The 18,232-nt window shown below is 65.8% G+C and overlaps 1 protein-coding gene across 3 annotated transcripts in view; it reads right to left on the reverse strand.

The window, feature by feature from the left end:
• Nucleotides 1–5,692: 5,692 nt before the first annotated feature.
• The window catches only part of LOC125628592 (phosphoribosylformylglycinamidine synthase-like), a 29,162-nt gene continuing 16,622 nt past the window's right edge, over nucleotides 5,693–18,232 (reverse strand). For all 3 annotated transcript variants that reach the window (XM_075123888.1, XM_075123889.1, XM_075123887.1), the window contains exons 16-29: nucleotides 16,205–16,324; nucleotides 15,891–16,022; nucleotides 14,696–14,926; nucleotides 13,809–13,989; nucleotides 13,215–13,298; nucleotides 12,824–12,979; nucleotides 12,424–12,543; nucleotides 11,945–12,090; nucleotides 11,351–11,561; nucleotides 11,039–11,130; nucleotides 10,835–10,949; nucleotides 9,908–10,066; nucleotides 8,915–9,067; nucleotides 5,693–7,078 (exon numbers count right to left, since the gene is read on the reverse strand). In XM_075123888.1, the coding sequence (XP_074979989.1) occupies nucleotides 6,756–7,078; nucleotides 8,915–9,067; nucleotides 9,908–10,066; nucleotides 10,835–10,949; nucleotides 11,039–11,130; nucleotides 11,351–11,561; nucleotides 11,945–12,090; nucleotides 12,424–12,543; nucleotides 12,824–12,979; nucleotides 13,215–13,298; nucleotides 13,809–13,989; nucleotides 14,696–14,926; nucleotides 15,891–16,022; nucleotides 16,205–16,324 (2,223 nt within the window). In that variant the 3' untranslated portion in view covers nucleotides 5,693–6,755. The remainder of the gene's footprint in view (nucleotides 7,079–8,914; nucleotides 9,068–9,907; nucleotides 10,067–10,834; nucleotides 10,950–11,038; nucleotides 11,131–11,350; nucleotides 11,562–11,944; nucleotides 12,091–12,423; nucleotides 12,544–12,823; nucleotides 12,980–13,214; nucleotides 13,299–13,808; nucleotides 13,990–14,695; nucleotides 14,927–15,890; nucleotides 16,023–16,204; nucleotides 16,325–18,232) is intronic.

The following is an 18,232-nucleotide window of genomic DNA, read 5'->3' on the forward strand; positions in this document are numbered from 1 at the left end:
GTGGCCACACTGAGCATGCGCACGCGGGCCGAGCCTGCGCAGCGACCTCGGCTGACGCCGCTGCCCTTCTCCCTGCCCGCCCTTGCGCCCGGGGCTGGGGGGCCGCTGGGGGGGCGGGGCGGAGCAGGGCGCTGGGCAGGGGGGGTCCGGCAGCCGGAGGCGCGGTCAGGAGGGGGCAAACTCCGGGTGGGGGGGGCATTCCCTCTGTTCCACGTCCAGACGCCAGGGGGCGCTGGGCTGCAGGGACCGGGGGGGGGCAGCAGGGGGCGCTGGGCTGCAGGGACCGGGGGGGGCAGCAGGGGGCGTGGGGTAGCAGGGACCGGGGGGGCAGCAGGGGGCGCTGGGCTGCAGGGACCGGGGGGGCAGCAGGGGGCGTGGGGTAGCAGGGACCGGGGGGGCAGCAGGGGGCGCTGGGCTGCAGGGACCGGGGGGGCAGCAGGGGGCGTGGGGTAGCAGGGACTGGGGGGGGCAGCAGGGGGCGCCGGGTAGCAGGGACTGGGGGGGCAGCAGGGGGCGCTGGGCTGAAGGGACTGGGGGGGGCAGCAGGGGGCGCCGGGTAGCAGGGACCGGGGGGGCAGCAGGGGGCGCTGGGCTGCAGGGACTGGGGGGGGCAGCAGGGGGCGTGGGGTAGCAGGGACCGGGGGGGCAGCAGGGGGCGCTGGGCTGCAGGGACTGGGGGGGGCAGCAGGGGGCGCCGGGTAGCAGGGACCGGGGGGGCAGCAGGGGGCGCTGGGCTGCACAGAGCAGGGGGGACAGCAGGGGGCGCCGGATAGCAGGGACCGGGGGGGCAGCAGGGGGCGCTGGGCTGCAGGGACTGGGGGGGGCAGCAGGGGGCGCCGTGTAGCAGGGACCGGGGGGGCAGCAGGGGGCGCTGGGCTGCAGGGACTGGGGGGGGCAGCAGGGGGCGTGGGGTAGCAGGGACGGGGGGGGCAGCAGGGGGCGCAGGGCAGCGGGGGGGGGCGGGTTGAACGAGCCCTGTCCTAACAGCCGGAAGCCCGGGCCCCGACAATGGACAGACCCCGGTGCTGGTTGTCTCCAGTCCCTTTATTCGGCCCCGGGGGTGGATCCACAGTGGTGCCCAAGGGGGCTGAGCCGTGGGTCCCACGCAGGGCTTGGCCACCCCCGAGCTGGGGGGGGAGGGCTGTGCTTCAGGAGCAATAGCAGCCCCCACCCCAGAGGTGGCCGCATCTCCGCAGCGGGTGAGGGATTCCCCCGCCCCGCCCCAGAGGCAGCCGTGTCTTGGGCCTGGGAGCAGGGGAAGCCCCACGGAGAGCGTGGGGTGACGGGACAGGCAGTGGGGAGGAGTTGAGACTGGGTGGGGCTCGGCTCCCACAGGCCCACAGAGCATCTGGCCTGCGGCGTTCGGTGGCCCAGCAAGGAAACAGGGCACACGTGGAATTGGCTTCCTGAGTCTGCAGAGAGCCTGAGGCCGTCGCTCCCTGGGGCATGACCTGCCCTGGATGAGACCCCAGGGTGCCCTCGGTGTGGCGGGTGCGAGGACCAGGCGCTGTGCAGCAGACCCTGCCGCGGGGGGGGGGGGGGGGGGGCTGTGTGTGACAAAGTGGGAATGTCCTCCATGTTTTGTCTGAAGACTGGGTGGGTGCCTCAGTTTCCCCCCGGTGTCACTCAAGCGTTCGCGACCCGTCTGGCCGCAGGGGCTGCCAGTTCCTGTGCTCACCAGCTCCGGTCTAGGCTGTGTCCCCCCCGTCTCCGGAACCTGCCAGGCTGGCTGAGAGTCGCGGCCGACTGCGGGGTCGGGGTGCAGGGCCCCTTGGGGGAAGCAGCCAGCGGCACCCCCGTTCAAGGAAGAGGACTGCAGAGCGGCCCAGGGCCAAAGCAGGGCTGGTCGGGGAAGGAAGCGCCGGTCTGGCGGGAGGGGAATGGGAGACAGGCAGGGGCAGTGGGGGGGCTGACAGGTCTCCCCACGCGCAGGGGGCGGGCGAGCCCCAGGAAGGGAAGAGCTGGTGACCCCAAAGGCCAGCGTCGGCCCAAGGACACGCCTGCCCCTCACACGTAGGTCCGCAGCCAGTCCCTCGCCTGGCACTCGGGGCCCGGCGGTTGCCCGCAGCCAGGGTCCCTCCTGCTGGCGGCTCCGTGGGCCCACTGCCCCGCCCCCGGCGGCGCTGGCCCGGCTTGCCCGTCTCCTCGGCCTCCCGGCAGATCTGCACGGCCCGCGCCAGGCTCAGCCCGTCCTCCCGGAGCAGCCGGGCCCGCACGGCCTCGTCCCGGCAGCCCAGCACCAGCCGGGCCCGCCCCAGGGACTCCCGCCGGGCCCCTGCAGCCGGCTGCGGAAGAGGAAGTGCCGGTAGGTCTTCCCGCGCCCCGGCAGGCAGCGCTCCTGGAGCCGGGCCGGCACCGTGGCCAGCTCGTCCTCCTCCCCCGGCAGGGCCATGGCCGCTGGCAGGAGCCCGCAGCCCCCGGCTCCCTTTATCCCCGCGCGCCGGTGACTCAGGGCAGGCCCCGGGCAGGCAGGTGGCGTGGGCCGTGCCCGCCGGGGGTGACTCACCCCTCCCGTGACGGGCGTGACGTGAGCCCCGCGAGCTGCTGCCCGGGCGCGTCCCACGCCGGCAGGGTGCACGTGGGAGAACCGCCCCGGGTACCCCTGCCCCCAATCCAGAGGGAGGGGAGGAGGAAGTGGGTGGAGCCATGGGGAAGGAAGGGAGACGGGGGGCCAGGGAACACGGGGGTGAGGTTGAGGGCATCGGCCAGGGCTGAGGCCCTTGGTAGCCGCTGGACTTGTTGTCTGGGCCCAGGCTGCCTGCCCACCCATCGCCCCCCACCCTGCCCCACCAGCCTGGTGGCGTTGAGTCTCCCCCTGCCCTGAGGAGCCCGTCCCTGAGCCCTGTGGGATGAGCAAGGCTGCGCCATGGGAGGCTGGCTCCTTTCTGCCCCTGGCGCGCAGCCGTGGGCTCTGCGCTCCAGCTCACTCGTCCCTGGGAGGGAGGCCCCCCGAGGGGGTGCTGAGCCCAACCCCTCCCATCTCAGACAGGAGGGTTGTGGGGAGACTCCCCCGGCCGGTGGGCCACGGAGAGGATGGGGAGACGGTTACACCATGTAGTCTGCACGTGGGAGGAAATAAACCTTCCTGACCCCTGCAGAAGGTGGCCCTGAAGCATGAGAGTGGAGGGGAGCCAGGCAGCGCTGGGCAGGCGTCTCACTGCCCCCTGGCTGGCCGGCCTGGCAATGAGCAGAATAATTGCTCGGGGTGGAACCAGGCGCTTCTGAATTTTGGGGGACTCAAAATGGCCGGAAAAGGTTCGTTTCGGGTCCAATACAATGGGTTCAAGGGAGGCGACGCGAGCCGTTTGAAGGAAAGTGAAGGAGAGGAAGGGCTCACGTCACATACCCGAGAGGGCTGGGGCAAGTGTCCAGCTTGTAGCCACTCGGGCAGGACGCCCAGCTCAGACACCGGTTTGAATCCCCACTCTGGAGCCGACCCATGTCTGGCCATTCCCAACTAAGTGCTCCAACCATGGGGGTCTGGGTTATTCTGGGGTGGGCGTCCCTCCATCTTTCCTCTTGAGTCAGGACTCCTGGGTTCTCTCCCTGGCTCTGGGAGGGAAGTGGGGGGCTAGTGGTTAGAGCAGGGGGGCTGGGAGCCAGGTCTCCTGGGTTCTAGCTTCAGCTCTACTGGGTGACATTGGGCAAGTCACTTCCCCTTTTGTGCCTCAGTTTGCCTGTCCATAAAATGGAGCCAATGACCCCCACTGATCGATTTTAAGGCCAGAGGACACATGGGGCTCCCTCCTTCTCTGTCCCCCTGTGCTCATGCAGCACCTGGCCCCAAAGGGCACCAGGGCAGGGACTGGGATGCTGAGCCGCAACTGCAATAGAATGAAATAATCAGAAATCTAATCCCGCCCCCCCCAGTCATTATCTCTACCAAGACCCCCGCTTTCCCGGCTCACCTCCCAGTTCTTACAGGTGGGCAGCTGGCAAAGCGGCAGCCCCCAGGCCAGGATTTTGACAACAGGGAAACTGAGGCAGTGGGAGGGGAATTGACCAGGGACAGCAGCAGTGCTGGGAAGGGAATCCAGGCGCCCGGGACGCCGCTCCTGGGCTCCGTCCGCTAGGCCGGGCGCCATCCCTGGCGCACAATTGGCGCGTAGGGTATGTGCGGGGCAGGCCCAGCCGTGGGGTTGCTGCTTGGGCCCAGGAACCTGCAAATTACTCTGGGGTGAGGCAAACGCCCGTCCCCTCCCCTGTGCAAGCCCCTCCCCATCTCGCTGCCAGGCAGAAACAGGAACCGAGGCAGGGGAGCTGGGTGCCCCCAGGCAAATGGGGGAAATGCATGGCTAGTGGCTGACGGCAAGCAGCAGGCTCAGGGCAAGCCTCACTCGGGCTGCGGGCACCAGCCCACGGCTGAAATCCTCCAGCTGTCTGGCAACGCGGCCCGGGACAAGAAACCCCCGATTACCCCCCCAGCCACTCGCAATGACAAAGAGCTCAACAGGCGGCCGGGCAAGGGGTCCTGCCCAACAACCAGGCCATGCTGCTGCCCCACAAAACGGAAACCCACAAAGCCACAGCAAAGCGACGGGTGGGGGCCGATGGCTCCAACCCCAAAGGCTGAGCCCCGCTCTCCGAGGGAGGGCTGGAAGCCCAGCTCAGTGCGATGCTGGAAGTGGAGGACAGGTCAGCCTGTTACATGGCTTTGGGGGCTGCTGGGGGGAGCGTGGAAGGATCCCTTTGATGGGACCACAAGTTAAGAGTGACACACACAAACTGGCCTCCACTTAAGGCCGAGCTGCTGCCAGCTAATGAACAAATACTTCCTTGAATATTGTTACCCAAACAGTCACATGAATCTCCCCCCAACTAAGGAGAAAAACCCTGGCGGCAGGCGTCTGCAGAGGACAGTTTCGGTGAGAGCTGCAGCTCCGTGATTGCTACGGGGGAGAGCTGAGGCCGGCAGCTGGGGCTGGCAACGGGAGTGCAGATGGAAATAGGACCAGGAGATAAATCACACAGAACTGGAAAGAGCCCAGCAGAAGGCTTTCATCCAACCAATCCCTGCCCAGAGCAGGGGATTCAAACTCCCCCGCCACTCCTCGCAGGCCCCAGCTCGGTTCCAGGCGCTGCAGACTCACAGCGAGATCGAGACCCCGCTGGGCAGATCTCGGAGGATACGGACACCAGGGTTGATATGTCCTCCAGTTCCCTGAGCCTGTGCTACCTAAACCCTCGGCCCAACCCTTCCGAACACCCCATCTGCCTGCCCCACCTCCTCCCGCTTCCCTGCGGGGCTCCAGGGAGCAGGGGTGGGGTGAGAAATTCCAACCTCCCCCTTGGGCCCTGGGCTGGGATCGTCTCCAGCTGGCCAGTCCCACCACCGAGGAGACCCAGCCTCAGCCCAAAGACAGCTCTGGGCTTTTCCACTCTCCCTTCCTCGGAGCCAAAGTCCAGTTGAAAAACCAGTTTTTCCTTTCCACAAATTGACGAGCAGCAGCATCTCTGTGTCTCTTGTCCGAGCCGGGGTTTGCTCCCCTCGGGATGCGGCTGCGAGCTCATGGCAGGCTGGGGAGGGAGGGTGGCGGAGTTCATTCCAGGGTGGGGAAAGAAAGGAAGTACCCCGGTGCGCCAGGGAAGACCTGACACCCCGCCACACACGATTGCATCACTGAGGTGCTGGGGACAGCAAAAGGGCCTGGCTGGATTGTCACGGGGAGGAATGAACCACCATCCACAGCAGTGGGGCTTGGACGGGTTTACTGGCGACCCTGTTCACACAGCAACCTCGAGTGCCCCCTCAAACAAACATTAAACAGTTTTTAACATATTTAACAACAATATAAATACTGGAGGCAAGCGGGTTTGGGGTGGAGGTTGAGAGCTCGCAGCCACCCACATAATGACCTCGCGACCCCCAGTTTGAGAAGCCCCGATCTACAGCAACGGCATTAGCTGTCCTCCACTGCCCCCTGCAACTCTGCCCCATCAGCCATCCCCTCTGAGTCACACTCTTCCTCACCCCCCAGTCTCCCCCAGGCCTTTCAGACATTCGTGGCCCCTTCGAGGGGGTTCCCACACCCTGTTCCCCGGGTCTGGTGGGAGCGTAGGTCCACCCTCTCCTCTGGGCTCCAGCCCCCCAGACCCATTAACCAGCAAGCAGGGGCTGCTCAGACAGCCGCTCCCCACTCACCAGGCCCACCACTAAACCCCACCAACTTCCTCTTGGGCCTGTCCTCACCCCCAGCCGCCCAGCTCAATTCCCCCAATGAACCCCTCCCCAGGTTCTCTCCAAACCTGCCTCTCCCACAACCCCCCCCCCAACTTTATTCCCCACTGAACCCCTCACACCCCTGCTTTTGTTCCTCCTCAAGTCTGTCCCCAGTGGCCAGGAAGGGGAACTGCTGACAGGTCTCCAGGCTGGGGGTGGCTGGCCCTGTAGGGATCAGGGCTAAGGACCTTCTGGGAACAGTGTGGACCCGCCTCCTCTCATGTAACCCCGCCCCCATTCAAACTCTCTCACACAAACCCCGCCCCCTCTAACATGACCTCACCCCACATGCCCGGTGCACAGACAGTCACACTGCAGGAGGGGGCATTTTTAAGAGCGCATCGTCCAGCCCCCACCAGCATGACCTCATATGCACGGTGCGTAGGAGGTCACGGCGGAGGGGGCGGGGCCATGTGCTCCTGAAATAGCCCCGCCTCCCCAGTCGACACCGGATAAAACCAGGGCGGGTTTTGTGCCGGTCCCGGCCCGGGGACAAACCTTGGGATACGAGACCGGCTGGCGAGGGGCTCCGCAGTCAGAACTCCCACTCGGGGTGCTCCAGGCACCACTCGCAGGCGTTCTGGAACATGCGCAGCCAGGGCGAGACCTTCATGGTGCGGCGCCAGTCGGGAGGCATCCAGGCCCACTGCCAGGGCAGGATGCAGCGCTCAGGGTGGGGCATCATGGCCAAATGGCGCCCGTCGGGCGAGCAGAGCCCGGCGATGCCCAGCGGGGAGCCGTTGGGGTTCAGGGGGTACTCCTGGGTGGGCTGGCCCTGGTCATCCACGTAGCGCAGCGGGGCCAAGCCCCCCGATGTCACTGCAGCCAGCACCTCGGGTGAGCGGAACCGCATCCGACCTGGGGCAGGAGAAAAGAAGGGGTGAGATGGGCAGAGAGCCCCAGCGGGACACCCCCCCACAACAGGCCCACCGCCTCCATACCCCGATGTTGCCTCGGGAGTGTGAAACCGCATGCGAGCTGGGGAGGGCGTGGGAGGGAGACAGATAAAGCCCCCCCGCACATTCTCTCACTGTCACGATGGCCAGCAGGGCAGGGAGTGGGGAGCCCAGTTGCTTGCCCTGTACAGCAACGGGGGTTCTCCCGGTTGTGCGGACCCCGACGTGCTCCACTTGAGCTGGGCAGGCCCTTCACGTGCTGAGGCGGGGGGATTTTCCTTAGCTGTGGCCAGCGCCTGCGCCCTTCTCCTCCTGCACCGGACCGAGACACTGAGCACAGAGCTCTCCAGTTCCTTCTCCTTGGCAAACAAAACACCCTCTGGGGGAAGGACCCGCGGGGGCGGGGAAGGAGAGCGGGGGGGGACACACTCAGGAATCGCCCTCTCCAAGAGCTCCAGCTACTGTACGAGCCAGGGAACCAGACTCCAAAAGAGAGACACCCCGGAGCCGACCTGCCATAACCGTCCAGGGACGGGTGGAGCAGGCAGGTCGCAGCCTGAAATTCTACGAGGAGCTCGCTTCCCCTCTCCTACGTCTCGTTCTCTGCAGAGGGGACACTAAGGCTCATCAGACATCCAGAGAGTGGAGCTCTCTGGTGGCACGTGGCTTTGGCTAGAAGGCAGGTGTGCCGAAGCTGGAATATTTGGCAATCTTTTGGAAGCCACTGTGTGCCTCAGTTTCCCCTGTTTGCTGCTTTGTGACCCAGTGGGGTGGGAAAGGGCTGTTTGCTCTTGGGACCGGCTGAGGAACATAGGTGGGGGTGTCACCGAGCTGCAGGAGCCTTAGCCCCTGTATCAATGGAGCATCTCAGAAGATGAAGGCAAATACAATGGCCTGGACAGTGACACCAAGCTACCAACAACCCAGAGGGCGATGCACCCCTCCACCTCTCCTCGGGGAGGCTACACAGCATTTCCCCAGCCGGAGAACAAAGGACGGGACAGGTTGGGGGTGGGGAAATAAGAGTCGGGGGCTGGAAGGAGTTGGGGCTCTCAGCTGGAGCCAGACAGAGAGACAGACGGAGCTTGAGCCCAGGGGTTCACCACAGCATGGCTGGGCTCTGGGCTAACCAGGATGGACGATGCTTTAACTTCAGTGCTCGATGCTACCTGGAGGCCTGCAACCCCGCTGGCTCCTCGCTGACCCCTCTGCAATCGACTCAGGCCTTCTTGAGCTGAGGGCACCAGAACTGGATGCCAGGATCCCAGCAATGGTCGCACCAGAGTCCAATCCAGAGGCACCTCTCTCGAGGTGCCCCCCGTTTGCTGAAGGGGACCCCAATGCTCGGCCACTGACGGTTAAGCACGAACAATTTACCCTCCCCCACCCCCACCCCCACCACGTCGGCTGGAGGACCCGTCTCCGACCACGGGTGCTGCAAAGGAACCGGAGAGATGGTCGGGCCGCACCATGCTCCACGCTCTTGGGGAGCAGCTTGAGGGGGAGAAGGGGGCAGGTACGGCCCAGCGGAGCCTGCTGGGGAAAAGCCTTCCCGTCTCAGGCGCACGGACACCTCGAGAGCAACACACACAGGACCATGGCTCGACGGAGAGACACACCCGACGGGGGGGGGAGTCCAGGGCAAGGACCCCTCCCACCATATTAGGGAAGGACCCCCCAGCCACTCCTCTGGGGTAGGACGCAGAGGCTGGTTATACAGGGACCCCTCACCCAGCGCTGGGGTGGGGCGTGGAGCTGTGTATACGGGACGGAGCGAGCAGCCCCCCAGAGCTGTTACCTTCTCCATGAGCCACCCAGATTCCCAGGGTGGAGCCAGCCATGCCCCGCAGCATCACCGCTGGGCTCTGCTCGACGGCCAGCGCCACGAAACGCGACTCGAACCGGCCCGAATCGTTGGGGGCCAGCAGCACCCCGGGACGGACGGCCCCACCTGCGGACAGACAGGCTGAGTGAGCCCTGCCCTAGACTCCCTGTGACGAAGTGGGACTGTTCTTAATGTTTCCTCTGAATAGTGTGGGGGTGCCTCAGTTTCCCCTATGCAGTTCTTAAGTATCTAGGGGGTGGAGTAAGGGTGTATGATCATTGCAGAGCCCTAGAGGGCAGGTGTGTGAAGGGGTCTGGACACAGAGAATGGGCGACACCCTGTTTCCTGGCAACTGATGGCCTGGGCCCTTCCCCCCCTGCAAGGTGAGAGCTGAAGGGTTGGAGAACAAAGGAATCAGGTGACCTCCTGGCCCGGGAAAGGAACAAAGCCCAGAGGAGGAGGGGCTGGAGGGGGTTTCAGTTTGGGGCTGGCTGGGACATGGAGTGAAGTGCAGACGTGGTTGTCTGGCTCACTGCCCCCCAAAATGGACCCAGCTGAGGGGTCCCGTTCTCTGCACCTGCAAGCTCTGTTTTAGACCATGTTCCTGTCATCTAATAAACCTTCTGTTTTACTGGCTGGCTGAGAGTCACGTCTGACTGCGAAGTTGGGGTGCAGGACCCTCTGGCTTCCCCAGGAGCCCCGCCTGAGCGGACTCGCTGTGGGAAGCGCACGGAGGGGCAGAGGATGCTGAATGCTCCGAGGTCAGACCCAGGAAGGTGGAAGCTGTGTGAGCTGTGTGTCCTGAAGACAGGCTGCTCACAGAAAGGCGACTGCCCCAGAGTCCTGACTGGCTTCATGGGGAGCAGTTCCAGAGCATCGCCCAGGGACTCCGTGACACTCCCCCACCCAGACACCTCCCCAAACCCTCCAGCCCACCGACAGGCCCCTCCCCCCAGCCCCACTCACCCGGGGGATCGCTCGTGGGGCTCTCGCCCCCCACCCAGCCCAGCAGCGCCATCAGCTGGCAGCCGTTGCAGACACCCAGGCTGAACGTGTCCCTGCGCCGGTGAAAGGCCTCAAACTGGGCTCGCGCCCGGGGGTTGAAGGTCCCCGAAGCTGCCCAGCCTGGGGACAAAAAGGCACACTGGGGGTCAATCACCTGGGGGGAATGGGACGCGGGGCCTTTCCCTTCTAGGGGCCACTGGCTCCAACCTGGCCCCCGACGGGGACTGGCTGGCTCAGAGGGGTGGGGAACGGGGCTCGGAGCCTGTCCCTTCTAGGGGGTGCCGGCTTCCAGCTAGCCCCAGGGTGGGGACACGCTGGCTGGGCGGGGGGCGAGGGGAGTGGACACGCTGGCTCGGAGGGGGATGTGGTGGAGACACGCTGGCTGGGCGGGGGGAGTGGACACGCTGGCTGGGCGGGGGGTGAGGGGAATGGACACGCTGGCTGGGCGGGGGTGTGGTAGAGACACGCTGGCTGGGCGGGGGGCGAGGGGAGTGGACACGCTGGCTGGGCGGGGGTGTGGTAGAGACACGCTGGCTGGGCGGGGGGCGAGGAGAGTGGACACGCTGGCTGGGCGGGGGTGTGGTAGAGACACGCTGGCTGGGCGGGGGTGTGGTGGAGACACGCTGGCTGGGCGGGAGGCGAGGGGAGTGGACACGCTGGCTGGGCGGGGGTGTGGTAGAGACACGCTGGCTGGGCAGGGGGCGAGGGGAGTGGACACGCTGGCTGGGCGGGGGGAGTGGACACGCTGGCTGGGCGGGGGTGTGGTAGAGACACGCTGGCTGGGCGGGGGGCGAGGGGAGTGGACACGCTGGGTCGGGAGGTGAGGGGGGCACTGGCTGGGTCGGGAGGTGAGGGGGGCACTGGCTGGCTCCCGGGCAGGGGTCTCACCTTTGGCAGACCCTAGGACGTCCGCGTAGCTGAAGCCCCCCACGAAGACCAGGCCCCGGAACGACTCCAGAGTCACCTCCCCTACGTACAGGTCCTGCATGGTCACGTCCCAGGCCTGGGGAGAGAGGGGGGTGGGGCCGAGGGGTTAGAGTCGGGGGGCGGGGCAGGACGCCAGGGTTCGGAGTGGGGGTGGGGAGGTCTCACCTGGAACCCCGCCATGATGAAGGCTGCCACCATCTCGCGGTCCCCGTTGCTGCCCTCCTCGCGCAGGATGGCCACGCGCGGGCCCGGCTGGGCTGGGGGCAAAGGTGGGGTTAGAGACCAGGGCCTGCTGGGCTCAGTGCACCCCCACTGGCAGAGACCCCCCCCCTCCCGCCACGGGGACCTGGGGACACCCCCGCCCACACACCCCTCCCTCCCAGAGAGCTCCTTTCTCCACAGCGATCTGGGGACACCCCTCCCACACACCCCTCCTCCCCCCAGTGAGCCCCTCCCCCCCGGGGCCCCGGCCCTCACCCATCTGGCACAGCAGCGGGGGCGCAATCTTGGGGTCGAAGGTCAGGGTGAAGCTGGGGCCCTGGCGCTGTGCCAGCCCCCTCTCCTCCTGCTCCACGCAGTGGGGTGACGCTTGCAGCCGCTCCAGTTGGATACTCGTGGCCTCCCAGAGGGCGCGCAGGTCCCCCACGGGCCACACCAGCTCCTCCTGCCCGTTCACCCGCAGCCGCACCTAGGGGGCACGCAGGGGGTGGGCCGGGGGACTGCAGCACTGGTGCCCCGCACTCCCGACCCACAGCCCCTGCTAGCCCAGCCCTGGGCTCCCCCCCAGCTCTGCCGGGTGCCCCTCACTCCCGACCCGCAGCCCCTGCTAGCCCAGCCCTGGGCTCCCCCCCAGCTCTGCCGGGTGCCCCTCGCTCCCGACCCACAGCCCCTGCTAGCCCAGCTCTGCCGGGTGCCCCTCACTCCCGACCCGCAGCCCCTGCTAGCCCAGCCCTGGGCTCCCCCCAGCTCTGCCGGGTGCCCCTCCCGACCCGCAGCCCCTGCTAGCCCAGCCCTGGGCTCCCCCCCAGCTCTGCCGGGTGCCCCTCACTCCCGACCCGCAGCCCCACTCACCATGGACTGGGGGCCCAGGGGTCCCGTGTGCCCGATGGGCAGGCATCGCACTCCAGCCTCCTCGTACCGTCTGCAGACGTCTCCTGCCACAGCGCTGGGCACCTCCAGCACCAGGCCCAGCTCCTCGGCAAACAGCACCTCCAGGGCTGGGGGGCGAGGGGAGTCAGCTTGGGGGGGGAGAACTGGGGGATCGGGGGGGCTCATGTGAGGTGGTCGGTGAGGTTGGCCTTGTGGGGGAGGGGTCCAGGCTCTCACTACTGGGCTACGGGAGGGCTCAGGACAGAGATTTGGGGAGGGGTTATGGGACAGGATCCCCCATTCGCTGCCGGGCTGTGGGGTTCAGGGCGGGGATTTGGGGAGGGGGTTTGTGGTGGGGTTTTCCATTCACCGCTGGGCTCTGGGGCTCGGGACACGGGTTCGGGGCGAAGTCCCCCATTTACCCCCAGGTTGTGGGGTTCGGGGCAGGGCCCCCCACTCACCGCTGGCCCCCGGTGCCACCAGCTCGGCCTGCAGCCCACAGTTCCCGGCGAAGGCCATCTCCAGCAGGCAGGTCACCAGCCCCCCGTCACTCACGTCATGCCCTGCGCTCACCACCGACTCTGGGGGGACAGCACCGGGTGGGACAGGTCCCCCCCAGCATCCCAGCTCCCCCCCAGCCCCAAGGGGCACCCAGGCCAGCTTCACTCCACCCCCCAGCCCCGCCCCTCAGACCCTGGGGGTGCCCACATCAGCTCCCCGCCCAGCCCCGAGGGGCACCCAGGCCAGCTTCACTCCACTCCTGGGGGTGCCCACATCCAGCTCCTCCCCCAGCCCCCCTCACACCTCCCCCAGAGCAGGGCTCATCCCCCCCAGCAGGGACGGACAGACGGACGGACACACCTTGCAGCAATTGCTGGGTGACGCGGAAGCAGGCTGCCAGGCTGTCCGGGTTCTCCAGGTCTGGGCAGCGATCCCCCAGCTGGGCGTAGCACTGTGCCAGGGCACTGCCCCCCAGCCGGTGCTGCTCGGGGCACAGCTCCACGTACAGTAGGGCCCCTGCAGGGCAAGAGAGATGGGGTCAGAGCCAGACACCAGGGTCCCCGAGCCAGCCAGTCCCTGGCCTGTGGCACATCAGAGCCAGCGCCCCCGAGAGGGGAAAGGCCCCATGCCCCACCCCTCTGAGCCAGCCAGTCCGTGCCCTGGGGCCAGATGGGAGCTGGTGCCCCCTAAAAGGGAAAGAGCCTGTGCCCCATTCCCCACTCCCCTGAGCCAACCAGGCCCCGCCCCTCACCTTTGCCATCGGGACACTTGAGGTCAGGTGTGACGGTGGCCGTGATGTCCGGACACACGGCGTAGGCGGAGACGACCAAGGTCCCTGTGGGGAGATGGGATGGGGTCAGTGGGGAGTCCAGCTAGCCTAGGGGGGTGGGGAAGCGGGGGAAAGAGCCAGTCTGGGGGGCCAGGATAGCTTGGAAGGCCGGGATTGGGGACTCCCGGGGGCCAGAAAGCCAGGGCACCTGCAGGGGATGAATTGGGGACCCTTTACGGGGTGGATAGGGGAGTGAGGACTGGCTGCAGTGGCGGCAGAGGGGGCATGGGGCAGTAGCTTTGGGGATGGACATGGGGCGGCCCTGGTGTGCACACCCCTCTAACAGAGGAGGTTTGTGGGAGATGAGGCATCTGGTGGTGTGCCTCAGTTTCCCTATGGACAGATGCCCGGCCTGCTGAGCGTAGCTGGCATGGGACGAGGGAGGGTGGAGGCCTGTCAGAGGGGGACCCGGGGACTCATGGGGGCTGGAGACAGCGGAGCGAGGGGGCCCACAGAATCTGGGATGGGGGGCTGCTGGGGCAGGGCGAAGGGGCAGAGCCCACCCCCCACACTCACCGGGCGCCATGACGATGTCCGTGCCCACGCGGGCCGCCATGCTGAGCGAGTCCTTGCCCCCGTCCACGGCCACCCCCAGCTGGGCCATGACGGCGCACATGGCCCTACAGGCGTCCACCAGCGCCGCGCCCTCGCCCGCCTGCTTGGCCGCCCACATCCAGTTCCCGCTGCACTTCACGTCCTGGGGGGAGAGAGGGGTCAGCCACGGGGCCCCGGCCAGCCCCATGCCTCCTGCACTGCCCCATAGCCCCCCCACACCGCCCCACAGCCCCCACATCCAGTTCCCGCTGCACTTCACGTCCTGGGGGGAGAGGGGGGTCAGCCATTGGGCCCCCATACAGCCCCATGCCCCCTCCCCCCCCACTGCCCCATGGCCGCCCCACAGCCCCCACAACCAGTGCCCACTGCATTTCACATCCTGGGGACAGAGAGGGGTCAGCCGTGGTCTGCTGACAGCCCCACAACCACCCCACTGCACCACAGCCCCCCCAGTTCCTGCTGCACTTCACGTCCCAGAGGGGAAGGGGGGAGAGAATCAGCCACATGAGCCCACAACCCTATACCCCCCGCCCCCAGCCAGGTCCAGTTGCACTTCATATCCTGGGAAGAAAGTGGGGTGAGACACGGGACCCCCATACAGCCCCAATCCCCCCCCACACACATGCAGCCCCATGGGCCCCCTACACCTCCAATACCCACTGCACTTCACATCCGGGGGGAGGGGGGGTCAAGAGGAGGAGGATTAGCCATGGGGGGAAAATGTCAGACACAGACAAGCCCTTCCCCACTCAGCCCCCCCCAGCCTGTCCCCTCCCCAAGCAGACCCCCCCCAGCACCCCAAACTCCCCTCCCCAAGCAGACCCCCCATGGCTCACAGGGCGACTCACCCGCAGGTCGGTGACGCGGGCAAAGACCAGGTTGGTGAGCGCCTCACCCACGGCCAGCCGGGCCCCCGCGCCCGGGTCGATCAGTCCCTTGATTGGCTGCTCCCCGAGGGCCGTGGCTGCCCCCACCGTCTCAAAGGGGGACAGAGCCACCACGGCAACGTCGGCCAAGGGGGTGTGCAGGGGACCCACGCACTGCTGCTGGGCCACCAGCCCCGTCACCGACCGGTCCACCTGCCACAGGGACACACGGCTCAGGGTGGCAGTACTCCTCTGTGGTGGGGGGCAGAGAGCTGGGGCCAGGGACGACGACAGAGACATGGGGTCAGGGGGTGCAGGATGTGACACAGGTGGGGGTTCTCCCTTGTTATGTTGTATGTGAGCCTTTGAGAGTCTTACTGTTTTCATGGATGCTGTGTGTGCCTCAGTTTCCCTGTGTATTGCACCAATGCCTAGGCGGTGGGAATAAGCGTGTGTGACTTTTCCGGGGGCTGCTCCAGCTGCCTGCACTGATGCTGTGGCCGCCACTTCGTCACTGAAACCCAGGAGGGGGATGCGACAGGTGACTCTGGGCCCGGGAAGCGAGACAAAGGCCGGAGGAGCAGCAAGGGGCAGGGCAGGGGCCAGGCGCAGCTGGAAGGAGTCAGTCTCGGCTGGCTTGGGGTGCCGGGGAGGGCAGAGCCCTGGCTCTGGGCCCCCCTCCCCACAAGATGGACTTGGCTGAAAGTCACTGATTTCTGTGCTAACAAGTTCTGCCCTACGCTGTGTTCCTGTCGACGAATAAACCTCCTGTTTTCCCAGCTGGCTGAGTCCCGTCTGACTACGGAGTTGGGGGGCAGGGCCCTCTGGCTTCCCCAGGACCCACCCCGGGCAGACGTACGCGCTGTGGGAAGCGCACGGTGGGGCAGGGGAGGCTGAAGGCTCCAAGGTCAGACCCAGGAAGGTGGAAGCTGTGGGAGCTTCTGCCCTGGGGACCATCTGCTCCCAGAGAGGAGGCTCCTCAGAGCCCTGCCTGGCTTCGTAGGGAGCAGCTCCAGAGCATGGCCCGGGGACCCCGTGACACAGGGCACTTTCCCCTCCGGGAGGGCAGAGACACAGGATCAGGAGGTGTGGGGATACTGCCACTCGGGGGCAGAGGTACAGGGTCAGGGGGCACTACCCTCTGAATCGTCACGAGCTCACTTGGGCCACACGGTACCTTGTTGGTCAGGTAGCGTTTGCTGGCCACGGCCGGCAGCCGCAGGACCCGCTCCAGGGCGTCCCCCACACTCAGCCCAGGGGGCAGGCACAGGCGGTGGAGGGCTGGGCTGCTGTGGGACAAGACAAATTCCTGGAGAAAAGATGGGACATTCATGAGTTAATCCAGCAGGGGACACTGTGGGGAGCAAGCGGGGGACACCATCTGTCTGGGGAGCTCCCCGCTACTCCAGCCCCGGCCTCTCCCAGATGGGGCGCCATGGGGGGGCAGTCTGGGGGGATCTGTGGGTGCGACCCCAGGGTCCCCCCCCGTACCTTTTGTGGCATCTTGCCCAGCACCCACTCCAGCTGCAGGTCGACTGGCATCTTCTTCCCACTGGGCTTCACTGGCGCCACGTCCGTCACTGGGGCCTCCAGGTCATCCACCAGCACAATCTGAGGGGGGGTAACCCATGCGGGGGTGTCAGTGACGAGTCACAGCCCCCCCAATCTATGCCCCGATGCGCTGGGGTGTGGAGGGCCAGGGGGCCCAGCGGTTAGCACCCCACCCTCCAGCCCCACAGAGATGCCTGCTTCCTGCCCCTGGGCTGGGCGTTTGGGCTTCGCCCAAGGGGCTGGGGCAGAGCCGGGGCCGTGCCTGGCCTTGGGCCTACAACTAGCCAGGTAGTCGCGGGGCTCGGGCTGGAGCCTGGCTCTGGAACCCTCCCCCCAGTCTGAGCCCTACCGCTACGCTGCAATTCTGGGGCCCGAGTCAGAGCCAGCTGCCCTGACCCGTAGCTCCGTGGGACCTCCCTTGTGTTAAGGAAAAGTTAGCACATGTGACTCCACTTTGGTTTGGGGCCCACCATTGTCTAAAAGCAAGCACATCATACACCAGGAGGAGTGATCCTTAGATACTGAATCCCTGTGAAAATCCTCCTCCTTGTCTCCAGCCTGTCTTGACTCCCAGTATCTGTTTTTTGTCAGTCTCTAACTCACTGTCTCTTGGCCTTTGATGTGAGGCCTCCCATCCTGATAATAAAGGTTACTGATGCATGGCTTTAGGACCATGCTGTGTAATCAACATACTGGTATAGCACGAGGAATGCACCAAGCAGGGGTAGGTGGTAGATAAGACAAGGGTTTGTTTATTGGCTAAGGTTTCCGATGGGAGGGCAACATGCTTTCCTAAAAAGTATATAACCTTTGTATAATCTGTATTCAGGGTCCCCTCCTGGCTAGCAGGGGGGCACCACGCTCGAGCGTAATAAACTAAGTGTCTTTTGGGAACTCTGCAGTTGTGGACTTTGTTTACGTGCCTCAGCCTAGATTCGAACTGTGCGTGTCCTCCCAGGTGTAATTCGCAGCAGTTGTGTGCGTGTCCTACCAGGTGTAATTCATAACACTTGCAGGGGGGTCGCCCCCCAAGTATCCAGACGTGCAGGACCCTGCTGGAGCCAGGGGTTCTCCAACAGGGAGCCTGGGAAAGGCGCTGCCTGGGGGCCACCCCCGCCCCACTGCCAGCCCCCTCTCACGGCAACCAGCCTGTGCCCAGCCCTGCCCTCTCCGGTGTCCTGTGCCCACCCGCTCCTCTGCCCCCAGTGATATCCCATCCTATGGCACCCTCTTCTCCCAGCCCCATCTCTGCTACCAGGATCCCCATCTCATCCTTTGTGCTACACCCCCATTTCCTCTCCACAGAGCCCCCCAGTGTCCCTCCCCAGTTCCAGCCAACCCCACCCCCGGCACTGCTCCACAGACCCAGACGCCTCATAACCCCCCCCCCCCCCACGAACTCCATCAGGCCCAGCCACCCGTGCCCTGCCCCCCCCCGGCACAGAACGGACACCCCTCCAGTCGCCCATGTGCCCTGTCTGCCTCTATTTTCACACAGCTTTATATCAAATCCTTATAACTTTGTAGTGAGCCCTGGCATAACGTTATAGCCCCTAAGGAGAGTTAAGGCAGAAGGAAAATGTTTTTTCGCTCGGAGTAGAACAAAATCTCCCCCTTTTAACCGCCTGCCCTGGTGAAGGAGCGAGGCGTGGAAGGCAGCGCCTCTGGACAGCTGCAACCCTTGGAAGGGGACGGGAGCCAGAGCCAAGCACAATGAAACTTGCCAGGTGGCTCACTACGGAAGATCAGACATACTGACGGCCTTGGGGGTGAGAAGCCAGCACCTTCTTTTGAAAACACCCTCTCTGAAACGAAACGGGGCATCCCGAAGGAAGCGCCGCCGGAGGCAGATTTTGCATTTGCATGAGAGGGAAGCGGCTCTACTTGGGAGGTGTCGTGCAGAGGACCCCAGGTCTCGGCTTGTCAACGTGGGAGCATCGCTCCGGATCGGATCCACCTCTCCCCCAT

This window comes from Caretta caretta, chromosome 28, assembly GCF_965140235.1.
Source record: "Caretta caretta isolate rCarCar2 chromosome 28, rCarCar1.hap1, whole genome shotgun sequence".
Taxonomy (NCBI): domain Eukaryota; kingdom Metazoa; phylum Chordata; order Testudines; family Cheloniidae; genus Caretta; species Caretta caretta.